Raw genomic sequence first — 16,197 nt, 5'->3', positions numbered from 1 at the left:
TGGATATACTGAGTAAAATAAATTTTTAGAATTATTTTTGTCTATTTTCATTTTTTTTTTCTTTGTAAGCCCACACCTGTGGAATATGGAGGTTCCCAGGCTAAGAGTTGACTTAGAGCTGCAGCTGCAGGCCTACACCACAACCACAGCAACCAATCTGAGCTGCATCAGCAAGCTTCCTCACAACTCACAGGCAACCCCAGATCCTAATCCACTGAGCAAAGCCAGGGATCGAACACACATCCTCATGAATACTAGTAGGGTTCATAACCCACTGAGCCATAGCAGGAGCTCCTGTTTTTTTTTTGTTTTTTTGTTTTTTAATGTAGCTACTAGAAAATTTTAAATCACACATGTGGCTCACATTTGCACATCGCATTATATTTCACTGGACAATGTTGCCTTAGAACTTCCAATAATTTTTCTCAGCAGCCATCAAATACTGAGCTACCTTTCTTTCCACCAATTGCCATATTTTTGTATTATTTTAGGGCTCCCAAAATACCAAATGAATCATAATCTGAAGATATATCTGATTCCATTTTCATAAAAGCAGCAGAGTAGAACACAACATAATCTAGATCTTTCTGCCAGTAAGAGTCTGGTTTATGCCAGTCAGTCCGCAATGCCAATTGTGCTATCAATACAAGAGTCTGGGGAGGAAGGGACCAGTGCCAAGGACAATTGGGAAGGCAAATCTCTCTCTCTCTCTCATACACACACACACACACACACACACTCCCAAAAGACCCACATTTCCAAACCCTGCATGAATATTTCTGAAATTCAGTCCTGAATGTATTCAAATTTTTCACGATTTCCCCTACTAAGCATTTCTTTAGTCCTTGCCCCTCTTTAGGCACAAAGTCATAAGAAATCTTTCTGAGATGGGCGCCATCATCCCAACACACATTGCACCATACCCTTTCTGGTGGTGCACTGTCACTAGGCGTGTGTGTACATGGAAATTACCAATAACACTGAGATGACTTTTCAAATCTCCCTTCAACTGAAGTAAACTATGCCTGAATTGGAGTTCCTGTCGTGGCTCAGTGGTTAATGAATCCGGGTAGGAAATATAAGGTTGTGGGTTCGATCCCTGGCCTTGCTCAGTGGGTTAAGGATCCCGTGTTGCCTTGAGCTGTGGTGTAGGCTGCAGACGCGGCTCGGATCCCACGTTGCTGTGGCTCTGGCATAGGCCAGTGGCTACAGCTCTGATTCAACCCCTAGCCTGGGAACCTCCATATGCCACAGGAGCAGCCCAAGAAATGGCAAAAACACACACACAAAAATAAATAAATAAATAAATAAATAAATAAATAAATAAATAAATAAATAGCTATGCCTGAATTGCAGCTCTGGGATGTGCCTGCCCCAAGGTCCAACAAAGCCAGGGAGCACCTGACTGTGGATATGTGGAACCATGTGCCTTAAACACACAAATACACACACTTGGTGAAAGGATACTCTTCGGAAAGTCCTGGACCCCACTCGGGGCCTTCTCTGGACCTGACACAGAGACCTTGCCAAGCTCCCCAGCTTTCATGGAAGCACCCCTTTCTGTGTCTCTTCTAAGACCTTGGGTTACCCTTACCTTGACTTGCTCATTTGAGGTTACAGCACAGAAAACAATCTCTGTGAATCCTTGGGAAGGGAACATGCGGAAACAGATGCCACCAATAACACGTCCATCTTTAATCAAAGCGAGGGTTTTGTGTTTCCTGAAAGAATAAGATTACATCAAAGTTTCACCTAGCCTGGTTATATAAATACACTGTTTGGGGTGTTCCTCATTAACCAACCAAGAAAAGAGGTGGCAGGGAGTGTTTTTTCTTTATTTTTCCACGGAAACTTCCTTTATCTAGTCACCATCTCAACAGATCATTCTTTTTTGCAGTTTGATGTGGGATCTCAGTTCCCGGGGTGGTGGTGGGGGTTGTTAAAACCTGGGCCACAGCAGTAAAAGCACCAAGTCCTAACCACCAGACCACCAGGGAACTCCCTCACCAGACCATTCCTTAATGTGGACCTTTCAGAGCAAACTTGCCTGCACAAGGCTGCAATGGAGCTTCCATGAGAACAAAATGCCAGCCACCAAAGGTTTATAACTAAAGACCAGAGCCTGTTGGGAGGTGCTCACAGGTACTGGAATGGGATACCCCCAATGCCCACAGACTCACAGTGGAAGACCAGAGGCAGAGCACAAGGTCAGGGACAAACATGGCATATGTTTCTGAAGAATTTAATCTCACTCAAAAAAATCACAGAAACAGAGTTCCCTTGTGGCACAGTGGGTTAAGGATCTGGCGCTGTCACTGCAGCTGTTTAGGTCACTGCTGTGACACAGGTTCCATCCTTGGCCTGGGTACTTCCACACGCTGTGGGTACAGCCAAAAAATAAAAATAAATAAAAAATATCACAGAAATAATATAGAAAAGAAAACTAGACTCAAGAGTTTCCCAATGGTTCAGCAGGTTAAGGATCCAGCATTATCACTGCTGTGGTTCTGGTAAATGCTGAGGTATGCATGAGTTTGACCCCTGACCCAGGAACTTCTGCATGCCATGGGTGTGGCCAAAAAAAACCAAACCAAAACAAAATAAAATCCACCTGTACAATTTGCTAAAACCTGCATTCCAGAATCCTGGCAGACTTTCTGTCTAAAATATCCATCTGAACAGTCACATGCATGAATCACAATTCACACAGGCTGCTGGGCTATCTATGTTAAAATCCATTCCATTAGGAAAGTCTGCTTTTTTGTTTGTTGCATTTTTTTTAAGCAATGGGTTGTCAAAGTTAACTTGTCTAATACCGTAATAATCTTCCCAGGGCTTATAGAGCCAGGCAAAATTGGTATCTAGCTAAGATACCAAAATCAAGACTATTTTGACTATTAAAAAAGTGGGGACATCTTTTTAGTGTTTCTATTTCTTCATTGCTATAATGAATGAAGCACAGGATAGTTATAAGCAGCTTAAAATATATAAAGCCTCATTCATAAAGAATTGATGAATTGTTGAAAAATTCACCCCAATGCCTTTGGCCATGGCAAGTATCATGATGCTGCCCTGTATCCACAGTGTGATGAGAGGCAGCAGGACTTGGTGGGTGACCACGGCTGACTTGCATGATCTGAGTGGTTCCTCTCTCATTTAAAGAGGGAAAAAGGGAGAAGGAAGACCTGAGCACCACTTACGGGTCAAAGACCAGCCGTGTGATGTACTCCTTTGGCATCCGGGGCAGCTGATGGGAGAACACGTTCTGCAGACCCACCAGCCACATCAGAATCTTCTTGTTGGGCTTCTGGTTCAGGGAATTGCCCACCACATGAAATTCAATCACACCCCTGCGCTCCTCCAGCCTTGCTGCCTCGTCCCGGGCTGAATGTGCTGACAGAAAATTGGTCTGGGATGCAAGAGACAGGAGAACAATCACACCAGGCTCTTCTCTTAAGACAAGAGGGAACAGGACATAGCACTGCTTCTCTTCTGTGTTCTAATAAGACACACTGATGGATGTTCCAGGTCCTAACCAACACACGCAAGTTACGAAAACAAAATAAGCAGACTGGGAGAGCATTTTCAGAAACCAGAACATGATACTTGAACATGGAAATTTGGTGCATGTCAGAAGTCACCAAGTTTTCTGGAAAGGGCCAAGTAGTTCATTTTTAGCTCTTCACAACTCTGAAAACTCAATATAGAACTACTATATCATTCAGCAATCCCACTCCTGAGCATATATCTGGACAAAACTTTCAAAACTTTCATTGAAAAAGGTACATGCACCCCTGTGTTCACTGTAGCACTATCCACAATAGCCAAGACATGGAAACAACCTAAATGTCCATCAACAGAGGAATGAATTAAGATATAGTACATATATACAATGGAATACTACTCAGCCATAAAAAAGAATGAAATAATGGCTTTTGTAGCAACATGGATGGACCTAGAGATTATCAAACTAAGTGAAGTAAGTTAGAAAGAGAAAGACAAATTCCACATGATATCACCTATATGTGGAATCTAAAATGTAGCGCAAATGAACCTATTTACAAAACAGAAACAGACACACAGACATAAAGAACAGACTTGTGGTTGCCAGGGGAGAGGAAGGGAGTGGGATGGACTGGGAGTTGGGAGTTGGTGAATGCAAACTATTACATTTAGAATGGATAAGCAGTGAAGTCCTACAGTACAGCATAGGGAAATATACCCAATCTCTTGGGAAAAAACATGATGGAAGATAGTATAAGAAAAAGGATGTATATATATGTATGTGTCAATATGCCATACAGCAGAAATTGGCACAACATTGTAAATCAACTATATTTTAATTAAAAAATAAATTTAGAAAAAGATTTGTACATCAGAAGTTCCCATTGTGGCTCAGTGGGTTATGAACTCGACTAGTACCCATGAGGATGAGGATGAGGGTTTGATCCCTGGCCTCTCTCAGTGGGTTGAAGATCTGGCATTGCCTCGAGCTGTGGTGAAGGTTGCAGACAAAGCTCGGATCTGGCATTACTGTGGCTGTGGTGTAGACCAGCAGCTACAGCTCCAATTCAACCCCTAGCCTAGGAACCTCCATATGCCATAGCTGCCTCCCTAAAAAAGAAAAGAAAAAAAAAATTGCACATTTTAAGGGCTCTGTGGCAACTTGCCAGCACTGTTGTAGGATGAAAGGAGCCACAAACAACACATATATGACTGGATGGAGCAGAGATCCAAGAAAACTTTATTTAGAAGGGTGGTGAACCTGTGGGCTATAGTTTGCCCTAGTTTAGAAGAATCCCATCTCACTGAACTTTATAGCACCCTTGGGACAACAAATCCAAAATTCTCATTACAGGCCCTACAGTGGCCATCACATTTATACTACCAGCACCTCTTTTTGGAGGACAGTTATCTTTGCAGAGCAGTATCTGCTGACCCACCACTGACTACAGCTGGCAGCACAATCTTATGCCAGCACTTGGTGCCCCCATCCTATTTAACCCACTCAGGGGGGTGCAGGTCAATGGCTACCCAATAACTCCCCAAGGACGAGAAGCCAATTGGCAACACTTGGTTATTTTACTGGTCAGTCACCCAGGTGCCTGGATGCCACTGTGGTCGATTTAAAACTATCAACATAGTTAGCAAGGAGTTCACAGAGTTCTTGAAAATTTAAGTTGCCCTGTGCACATCAGTATGAGTCAACTCTAACAGTACACTGCTAAACCCATCTGACAAATTCTGAAATGTGTGACTATATCCACATTGTACAGCTGAAAAAAAACTGAGCTAAACTAACCCGTTAAGTTACCAAATCCCTGAAAGACAAGTATACAAAAGGTACTATAGTCTTAGGTCCCCAAAAGGCTATCTAGAAGGAAAAGGAAAGAACAATTTTATAAGGCAATCTTTCTCTCAACAACATTCTAGCTCTTTGAATTATCCTCAATACCATCCCTAAGGAAACATGACAAATTAAAAATCGATATATTTTTTTTTTCTTTTAAGGGCCGCACCTGCGGCACATGGAAGTTCCTGGGCTAGGGGTCAAATCAGAGCTGCAGCTGCCAACCTATGCCACAGCCACAGCAATGACAGATCCAAGCTTCATCTGTGACCTATACCACAGCTTGCAGCAACACCAGATCCTTAACCCACTGAGCCAGGCCAGGAATTGAACTCACATCCCCACAGAGACTAAGTCGGGTTCTTAACCCACTGAGCCACAGTGGAACTCCAAAAACATCAACACTTTAGCAGAGCCAGACTAAAAAAAAATTTAAAAGAAACTCTGCAAAATAATCTCCAAGCCTTTTCTTCATTTCCTGGGAGCTTTCAGAAATTAAGACATTTCCGCTTTGTCCCTGAATACAACACAATGAGATGACAGGAGTACTTTTACCAAAAATGCTTTACTTGAATACAATCATGAGTAAGCAAATCCCAAAGGAGGGATGTGGTGCAAAACCAGCAACCAGGATCCTTCAGGATGCATCAGGATCCTTCAACAACAGTGCTGCCATGAAAGACCAAAAGAGGACTGGGAACCATTCTGGAATAAAAGGGGCTAAAGAGGCAAAGAGGTTAAGAACCAAATGCAATGTGTGATCCTGGACTAATCCTTCAATAGCGACAAATGCTATAAAGGGCAGAATTTGGAAATATGGGGAATCTGGATAAGGCTATATATTTGGATAAGGGCTGTATATTAGGCCAAGGGTCTAGCATAACTTTGTCTAGGCATACTTTTCTATAAAGGGCCAGATAATGAATATGTTGGGCTCTATGGCCATATATCGCCTGTCTTAATAATTGAGATCTGCTGTTATCCTGATAGGCAGACACAGATGATATGCTTCAATAAAACTTTATTTACAAAACCAGCAAGTGGATTGGATCTGGCCTCCAGGCTGTAGGCTGCCAACCCATATATTAGATAATATGGTAACCTAGCTAAATTTTCTGGTAGTGATAATGACATAGTGGCAATGTAAATCAATAATCAGTCTTAAGAAATACAGCCCAAAATAGTTAGGGGTGATGTGTTACAACATCTGCATTCAATTCTGACATGGTTTCAAATGGTTCACAGGAGAGAAAGACAGAGGGAAAGTGAATGTGGCATGGTAACAATCAGTGAATCTAAATAAAGAGTCTCTGAATCATTTATTATGGAATAGTTGCAACTTTTATGAGGGTTTAAATTTAACAAAACAAAACAAAAAAGTTCCCATTGTGGCTCAGCAGAAACAAATCTGACTAGTATCCATGAGGACGCAGGTTTGATCCCTGGCCTCACTCAGAGGGTTAAGGATCCAGCATTGCTGTGAGCTGTGGTATAGGTCACAGACATGGCTCAGATCTGATGTTGTTATGGCTACGGCGTAGGCTGGCAGCTACAGCTCTGACTGGACCCCTAGCCTGGGAACCTCCATATGTTGTGGGTGCAGCCCTGAAAAAGAGAGAAAAAAAAAGCAAAACAAAAATTCTTTTTCAAAATTAACTGCATGAGATTCCCTGTGATGTGACATCATGCAGTGGAACCACCTCTACACCAGCTTTGCATACCTTCCCCATCCTAACCACCAGGATGCTATGCAAACCAGCGTAGCAGGCCACATCCTCTCCCAGCAATCCCATCCCCCTTCCCAACAGTGGGAGTGGCCCAGAGAGCAGAAGGAGGGTGGCGGGCCCACTAACTGGCCACCCAGGTTCGCCCTACTGACCTCTGGCCCGAGCATGGCTGCAGGATCCGTGATGGTGGACATGACCTCGTGGATTAATTCCAGTGGAATGTCGCCCATCACTCGGGGTTTCTTGGCCTCCTCCAAAACATGAGAGTCGTTCATTTTCCTCTTTTCTCCTTGATGATCAAAATAAAAGAGCAAACGATGGGTTATTTGAGACACAAAAAAACATGCCAACTAATTTTTTAATAACTTGACGGGTGTGGACATCAACTCTCTGTGTCCCAGGGGGAGGGTACATCAGAGGCAGGAAAGAGGAGGCAGGAGGTCATAGTAACTGACAAGCATTGATCCATTCTGAATAGTTTCTGTTTTCTATGATAATTTATTACCTTGATATATGAGTTATTAAGGCACATGCTTCTTCACTTGCAAATTAAGGGGTAAGTCTAGTTATCGCTGGTTATTAATTTCCACCTTGGAAATTAATAGTCCCTTTGGGGTCAGAGAACATGGCCCAAATGATACCAAAGGTGAAAATTTTTTGAAACTTGCTTTATGCCTTAAGACTTGACCAATCATTTGTTAAGCTAATTACTTGTAAATCAAGTGTCTTCTTAGAAAGATGTGGAGTTTCCATTACAGCACAGTGGAGTTCCCATTGTGGCTCAGTAAAATGAATCTGACTAGTAACCATGAGGTTGCAGGTTCAATTCCAGACCTCAATCAGTGGGTCAAGGATTCAATGTTGCCGTGGGCTATGGTGTAGGTCACAGACGTGGACTGGATCCTGCATTGCTGTGGCTATGGCATAAGCTGGCAGCTGTAGCTCAAATTCAACCCCTAGCCTGGAAACCACCATATGCCACAAGTACAGCCCTAAAAATCAAAAGAAAGAAAAAAAAAGAAGGAAGGAAGGAAGAAAGATGGGTGTGCAGTTTTCGATTTTTAGTGCTTTCTTCAAGTACATCAGGTTAAGCTTGTTGATAGTGTTTGCAGGGCTTCTGTCCTTACTGAAGGTCTTGTCTGCTTGATCTACAAATTAACCAGAGCTATTTCTCCCAGCCCTCAACTGTTAACTGAGTTGATTATTTTTCCTTGTAGTTCTGTTAATCCTCTTTCACGTATGTTTGCATGTATTAATGTATGTATATGTCTGTGTATATGTTACATATATGTATATGTATATTTGAAATACATTCACGTTGGAATGGATTAGCAATGAGATCCTGCTGTGTAGCAGTGGGAACCATGTCTAGTCACTTACGATGGAACATGATAATGTGCGAAAACAGAATGTGTACATGTATGTGTAACTGGGTCACCATGCTGTACAGTAGAAAAAAAACTATACTGGGGAAATAACTATTAAAAAATAATAATTAAAAAAAAGAAAAGATGAAATTCATTCATGAACTTGCTGAGTTTAATTTTTTCATTGTAAAACAACCTTCAATATCTCTCATAATTCTTTTCTGTCTTAAAATGATGCCTCATAAAATGAGCAGGGCCACTGGCCTATGATGTAGGTACATTCTCAATGTCAAGTGCTGGGAAAGGCCAGGCAAAGGCAAGAACTTTCTCCCACTTTCCTCCTTTGGTTACATGGTAGCTTTCTGTCCTTTCTACTATCATGTTTGGTTTTTCCTTTTTTTTTTTTCTTCTGTCATAATATATTTTTGCAATTAACACTCACAGATTTTTTTTGCAACAGACTCACAGATGCTAAAAACAAACTTACGGTTACCAAAGGGGACAGGTGGGGGGAGGGAGAAATGGACTGGGGGTTTGGGACTGGCATATACACACTGAGGTATACGGAATGACTGGCTAATGGGGACCTGCTGTATAACACAGAGAACTCTACTCAATATTCCATGATAATCTATGTGCAAAAAGAATTTGAAAGAGAATGCATGTGTGTGTATGTATAACTGAATCGCTTTGTTGTACAGCAGAAATTATCACAACACAGTAGATCGACTATACTTCAATAAAACTTTTTAAAAATGAAAAAAAGAAAAAACATTCTCAGAACAACATTTAATACAGACTGAGTGCTAGATAATTTCATCAAGTTACTGTTAATTTTTTAAGAGATGATGTTATGTTTATGCAGAAAATAAACCTTAGTAATAAATCTTAGGAGACATACTAAAAAAAAAGGTTCAGATGTTCAAATCTAATTTCTTTCTCAGGTGTGACTCTCACTAAGCATGTTCCATATAGATTCTCATTATCTTCAGTTCAAAAGGAATAGAGCAATGTCAAGCATCTTGTCCATGCAAGATGCTTCCCAAGATATTATGTGTTATGTACTAAATAGCTTTTTGTTGAGTTCTTATTTTTATGACTTTCTAGTTGTTAATGGAGGCAGGTGAGAATATTTTCAATCATTTGACCAACAAGTCTTCAAATTCATGATTTCCCCAAGAATAATGTTGTGAGCTATGTATCTTATAGCTGAGGTTTATACCTAATATGCCCCAAACTAGACAGACTGCTAATAGTGTTGCAACAGGAAAGCATCTGAGGCTGCATCCAGTCTCACTAGCAATGAGATTCCACACTGATACATGACGCCTCCCTTGGAAGTGGGAGAGACGATGGCGGCACCAGAGCTAAATGCTCAGTACTTCATATTAAATCCTCTTCTCTTCCCCCTGTATGCCACTTCTTTAATGTCAAACTTTGGTCATGACCAAGATTTGTCTGATGCCAAGCCTATGGACAGAAATTCAACCTTCAAAACATTCTATCACTGTGACATGCCTTTAGGGTTAAGAGATGTTTTTGCCCACATGGCAGATTACATTCATGGACAAATTCTTTCCCTCCTAGTATCCATGCGCTGCCACATGACTCTACAGTTCTTCCTACAAAAGGAGTAGAGTACATGTCTCCACCCCTTGACTCTGAGTTTGAGCACATGATTAGCTTCAGATAACAAAACAAAGCAGGCATGATGGTATATCAGTTCCAAGCTTAGGCTTCAAGAAAACTGGACTGCTTCTTGCTTTCTGGTGCATCTACCATTGTCAGAAGGACATATTCTGTCCCAAGAAAAGGAAGAGAAACCAAATGATCCTAAAAGGAGGATGTGAAACAGAGATGCTCCAGCCTAATGGTTCTAGCCAAGCCCAGAACAGAGGCTACAGTCAACAGGTGAACTCATGAGTAAGCCCAGCCTGAAGGAGACTAGCTGGGATCAGCCACCTCCCAGGCGACATACAGAATGAGTGAGCTGTGGTAATAAATGGTTATGATTTTGCTTTAAGATGCTGCATTTTGAGTTGGTTTGTTACACAGCAATAACTAACCAATACAGTTCAAAGTGAGTTCCAGCCATTAAAATCCTGGATGTGTCAGAGTTCCCATCATGACTCAGCAGAAATGAATCTGACTAGCACCCATGAGGATGCAGGTTCGTTCTCTGGCCTCATTCAGTGGGTTAAGGATCCAGTGTTGCCTCAAGCTGTGGTGTAAGTCACAGATGCAGTTCAAATGCTGAGTTGTTGTGGCTGTGGCATAGGCCAGCAGCTATAGCTCCGACTTGACCCCTAGCCTGAGAACTTCCATATGCCTTGGGTGCGGCCCTAAAAAGACACACACACAAAAAAAGATCCTGAATATGTACAGGATCTGTACATATCTGTAGTTGGCCTCAGTCTACCTTTGGCACTCCTCAGATAACAGAGCTTCCAGGGCAAATCACGGCATTCTATCATGCCCCCTAAGAGCTTACCTGGGTTTGCCTCAAGCCCGGAAGTACCTTTGCAGGAAGGACTGGTGCTCCCTCCATTCTGCTGCTCATGGGAAGATGAGTGAGGATTGTATGAAATTGTCCCAGCCACAGGAGGTGGACTGATAACTGCCCCAAGAAAAATAAAAGAAGGTATTAAGTAACTTCTTCTTAGACAATGAAGAACTAAGTACATGTGAGACCATTTCATTCATGCCCAACACTGCAAGGAAGTCATCTTTAAAATAAAAGCTATGAGGTCCTATAGTACAGCACAGGGAGCTATAGTCAATCTCTTGGGATAGACCATGATGAAAGATATAATATAAGAAGGGGAATGTATACATACATACAGTGCCGTACAACAGAAATTGGCATGACATTGTAAATCAACTATACTTTAATAAAATTAAAATAAAATCTGTGGTGTCAACGTGCCCATGATGTAAAGATAGGCATAGGAGTTCCCGTCATGGCACAGCAGAAATAAATCCAACTAGGAACCATGAAGTTGTGGGTTCGATCCCTGGCCTTGCTCAATGGGTTAAGGATCCAATGTTGCCAGGAGCTGTGGTGTAGGTCACAGACGTGGCTCAGATATGGTGTTGCTGTGGCTGTGGTGTAGGCCGGCAGCTGTAGCTCTGATTTGACCCCTAGCGTGAGAACCACCATATGCCACAGGTGCAGCCCTAAAAAGCAAAAAAAAAAAAAAAAAGGACAGGAGTAGATTCTAATCAAATGGATAGAATAAAGATATCTGAGTCCCTATTAATAAAATAGTAAGTGAATATATAAATAAGTGGGGAGAAGGTTAAACTGTTCTTACAGGAACATGCCAACAAATAAGGGAGGAATGACAGAAGCTTGGGGGTCTGGGGTGGGGGAGCAGCCAAAAAATAATAATTGATTTGGAGAAGAATCATCTATACAGGCTAAACCTTGTGAATAAAATTTTGATAAGAGACAGGAGAGTTTCAAAATATCTCCCCACAAAAGTACTTTTTTTTAAATTACAAAAGGATGGAATTTCTGCCATAGCTCAGCAGAAACAAATCTGGCTAGTATCCATGAGGACGCAGGTTCGATCCCTGGCCTCACTCAGTGGGTTAAGGATCCGGTGTTGCCATGAGCTGTGGTGTAGGTCGCAGATACAGCTTGGATCCTGTGTTCCTGTGGCTGTGGTGTAGGCCCACAGCTACAGCTCCAATTTGACCCATAGCCTGGGAATCTCCACATGCCAGGGTTATGGCCCTAAAAAGATTAAAAAGCAGTTCCTCTCATGGCGCAGTGGTTAAGGAATCCGACTAGGAATCATGAGGTGCGGGTTCGATCCCTGGCCTTGCTCAGTAGGTTAAGGATCTGGCATTGCCGTGACCTGTGGTGTAGGCTACAGACATGGCTCGGATCCCTCGTTGCTACAGCTCTGGCATAGGCCAGTGGCTACAGCTCCAACTAGACCCCTAGCCTGGGAATCTCCATATGCTACGGGAGCGACCCTAGAAAAAGGCAAAAAAAAAAGATTAAAAAAAATTTTTTTTAATTGCAAAAGGAGACGTGGTAACACTGCAGTGGGGAAACCTCATAAACCCCACCGTAAGCCAGCAATCAAACCTGATAACAGCATTAATGGGGGAAGCCAACATTATGTGTCTCCCAATGTGACACCAAAATTGCTATAAACCATGTGACTGAGATAAGAGGCAAAATGGAAAATAGTGTATAGATTAGATAATAATATTGCGTCAAGGTTAAAATTCCTTACTTCGATAGGGATATTGTGGTTAAATAAGTGAACATCCTTGTGCTTAGGAGATACTCACTAAAGTCAGTAAAGGGGTATGATGTTTCTAACTTTCAAATAGTATAGTAGAAAAAAATGCACATATATTTATGAGGGAGACAGAGGAGAAATGATGAAGCAAGTATAGCAAAATATTAACAACTGGTGAATCTGGGCAAAAGATATACAGTACACAGAACTGCTTTGTCCTAGACTTGGAACGTTTCTATAATTTTGAGAGAAACTTTTTATTTTGTCTTTTGTATAAAAGACCCTTGTAGGCAGTAGGACGTTGATTGCTAGTGTGCTGATCTATAGCCAATGAGGCCAAACAGATGAGGGACACAGACACTCTAGTGACACTTGCCAAAGATCTGGTCTGGCAGTGCTGATAGGTGCTCAGAAAGTACATTCACCCTGGTGTCAACACAGCCACAGTTCAGTCTGCAAGGGACATTTCCCACAGCCAAGAAAGTGGTGGAAAAAGTAAACCAAACCACAGAGAGGCACAGACCCACAGCACTCCTAACTGAACAGCAACTGGTATATGAAGAATCAGAATACACTAAAGCAACCAGGCTATGTGGTTTTCCTTCCAGCAAATAGGTCTTCTGAATTTCCAAGTGCACTGAAGCAGTCCTGCACAGAGGGGAAGCTCTGGTGATTCAGAAGACACCTGAGTATCTCGTAAAACGTCAGAGCCATCATGACGAACGCCATTTATCACAGCTATGTAGACGTGCAGACATGCCAATTAAGTAGATGATTACACTTTTCTTTCCCTCCAAAGAACACACTGCAATTACAGGAGAAGACAGCCTGCTTCCGATGGCAGTGGGTAATACTGATGAGTGGGATCCAGCTTCAAGGGGTGACAACCTGAGCCAAAGAAATGAACCTGAAGTTCCCAGAGGGTCAGAGACAACCCACTTAGACAACTCGCCTTCTCCATCCTGTGTGATGACAGGTAACCCGCCCAAAATGGGACAGATGGAAGGCATTCTTAACAGATGAGAGTCAACCAGAGAGAAATCCTCTGTGCAAGGCCCTCCAGAAAAGAACTACTGATGCTACTAAACAGCTCTGGTGTCCCCTGTCTGTGTCCATCACTCATCCCTTCCATAAGTGTTTGCCTGCACATGTACAAAGGACCCTGAAGCTGTGCAGAGCGGTGGTTAAAGGTCTGGCTTTTTTTTTTAAGGGCCGCATCTGTGGCACATGGAGGTTCCCAGGCTAGGGGTCAAATCGGAGCTACAGCTGCCAGCCTCCCCCAGCCATAGCAATTCAGGATCCGAGCCACGTCTGCAACCTACACCATAGTTCACGGCAATGCTGGATCCTTAACCCACTGAGTGAGGCCAGGGATTGAACCTACATCCTCATGGATACTAGTTGCATTCTTTAACCCTTGAGCCACGACGGGAACTCCCACGACAGGTTTGGAACCAGAGAAATGTGAAATTACATTCTATGACCTAAGGTGAAAAAGAACACAGGAGATGTTTTGATATGTTTTGGGGTAACAAGAATGCAAACAAAGACAGTTTGATCCAAGCTAAAATACCTCATTCCCTAAGTACTCTGCAGGTAGGATTTAATTACACTTATATCCAAACTTAGGCTCTAGATGAAAAAAAAAAAGTTAATCACCTTCTCGAATGCAGTAGGCTGACTGAAAGAAGCCGGACTCAAAAAGCTATGTGCTAGATGATTGCATTCATATGGTATTCTAGAAAAGGCAAAACTCAAGGGAAAAGAAAAAAAAATCAGGAGTTCCCATTTTGGTGCAGTGGTTAAGAACCTGACTGCAGAGACTCAAGTCCATTTCAGAGGCACAGGTTGCATTCCAGCCCAGCGCAGTGGGTTAAGGATCCAGTGTTGCCATAGCTGTGGCACAGGTCACAGAGCAGCTCAGATTCAGTCCCTGGCCTGGGAACTTCTATATGCCGTGGGTGCAGCCATTATAGAAAAAAAAGGAACAAACAGTATTTGCCAGGGCTGGGGGTTACAGCACTGAAAAGACTATAAAGGGGTACAAGGGAACTGGGTACAAGGGAACTTTCTGGGGTGATGCAATTGTTCTATGTTTCAATGGCAGTGATAGTTACACATTTATGTGTACTTGCCAAAATTCTTGGAATCACATACTAAGAAGAGTGAATTTTCCTGTATGTTAAAAAAAAATTAGGGAGTGGGAGCATGGCAAGAATAAAATTACGCTTGCTGGAGGTGATACTTGCCAGCTTCATATTACGCATTAAACTAGACCTACTAAAAACTCAACATGAAACATCTGCTTTCTGTCTTTCCCCAGGGTCACACAGAAATGACTGCTTTGGACTTTTTTTCGCCCCCTACACCTGTGGGATGTGGAAGTTCTCAGGCCAGGGACTGAACCTGCCTGGCAGTTGTGACCTGTGCCACAGCTGTAACAACACTGGATCCTTAACCCACTGTGCCACAAGGGAACTTCCTATTTTGGCATCTCTTACTAAACTTCTCCCAGTCTTCCTAGTATCCTAGGCAGGAATTCAGACCCTCTCTTTAGGATCCCTGTGACTCCAGGAGTTACATGTCTTCCTTCTTCCCAAAATGCCAGCAGAGGCCACTGGCTGACCCAAGACAACCCTAGCTGGTGCCCCGCCTCACTGGGAAGGACTTCATGTCCTAAAACTCATCATCCTAACCTTATCAATGAGAGCAATGTGCTGCCCAAAACAGACATCACACATTCAGAAACCAGACTGAGACTGGATTCCTGAGCATATCTAGCCATTGATGGAAACTATAAGTATCTACATAGAGTCAGCATTTGGAGTTCCCTCATGGCTCAATTGGTTAAGGATCCAACATTGTTACTACTGTGGTACAGGTTCAATCCCTGGCTCAGAAACTTCCACATGCTGCAGAAGCAGACAAAAAAAAAAAAAAAGCCAGCATTTGACTGGAGACCCGAGTCACCTGCCTGGTGTTTAACCCTCCATACAGCTGTGAGGTGTGGGCTAATAAACAAACCCCATAGTAGGAGCAGCAGCTGTTCTTTTATCTGTTTGATTGGCACCTGTTTAACTGTTTGGTTTCTCCTTGCTAACATCTCTATGTAGATGCAAGATTTGTCAAAGTATTTACTTTTTTTCTGGCACTAGTCTTCAACCCCTTGATGAAAACACAAAGAAATACAGAGTGAACTAAAACAAACACTTGCTGATTGTTTTCTGGTGTACACACACACACACACACACACAAAAGGTTTTTTTACCTGTTTGGATTCCTAACTGGCTGGTTCTGGAAGAAGCTGAGAGAAAATCCTGATCCCAAATGGGAGAGTTTTGACTATAAACTTCTTCTTCTAACATGGACAGAAACCTAAACACAAGAGTAAAAGCAACAGTGAGATCAAAATTCATGTACTGGAGTTCCCGCTGTGGCGCAATGGAAATGAACCTATTATCCGTGAGGATGCGAGCTCAATCCCTGGCCTCAAT

General features: G+C 42.5%; 1 protein-coding gene across 2 annotated transcripts in view; it reads right to left on the bottom strand.

Annotated features, from left to right (window-relative positions):
* Positions 1 to 16,197, bottom strand: part of KAT2B (lysine acetyltransferase 2B) — a 112,925-nt gene that overhangs the window by 23,337 nt on the left and 73,391 nt on the right. For both annotated transcript variants that reach the window (XM_047769082.1, XM_047769091.1), the window contains exons 7-11: positions 15,972 to 16,078; positions 10,936 to 11,061; positions 7,230 to 7,366; positions 3,201 to 3,409; positions 1,595 to 1,721 (exon numbers count right to left, since the gene is read on the bottom strand). In XM_047769082.1, coding sequence (XP_047625038.1) covers positions 1,595 to 1,721; positions 3,201 to 3,409; positions 7,230 to 7,366; positions 10,936 to 11,061; positions 15,972 to 16,078 — 706 coding nt within the window. The remainder of the gene's footprint in view (positions 1 to 1,594; positions 1,722 to 3,200; positions 3,410 to 7,229; positions 7,367 to 10,935; positions 11,062 to 15,971; positions 16,079 to 16,197) is intronic.

The sequence above is a fragment of the Phacochoerus africanus genome, chromosome 1 (genome assembly GCF_016906955.1).
Source record: "Phacochoerus africanus isolate WHEZ1 chromosome 1, ROS_Pafr_v1, whole genome shotgun sequence".
Lineage (NCBI taxonomy): Eukaryota > Metazoa > Chordata > Mammalia > Artiodactyla > Suidae > Phacochoerus > Phacochoerus africanus.
The sequence above is the reverse complement of the archived record's forward strand: the minus strand, read 5'-3'. Positions and strand labels throughout refer to the sequence as shown.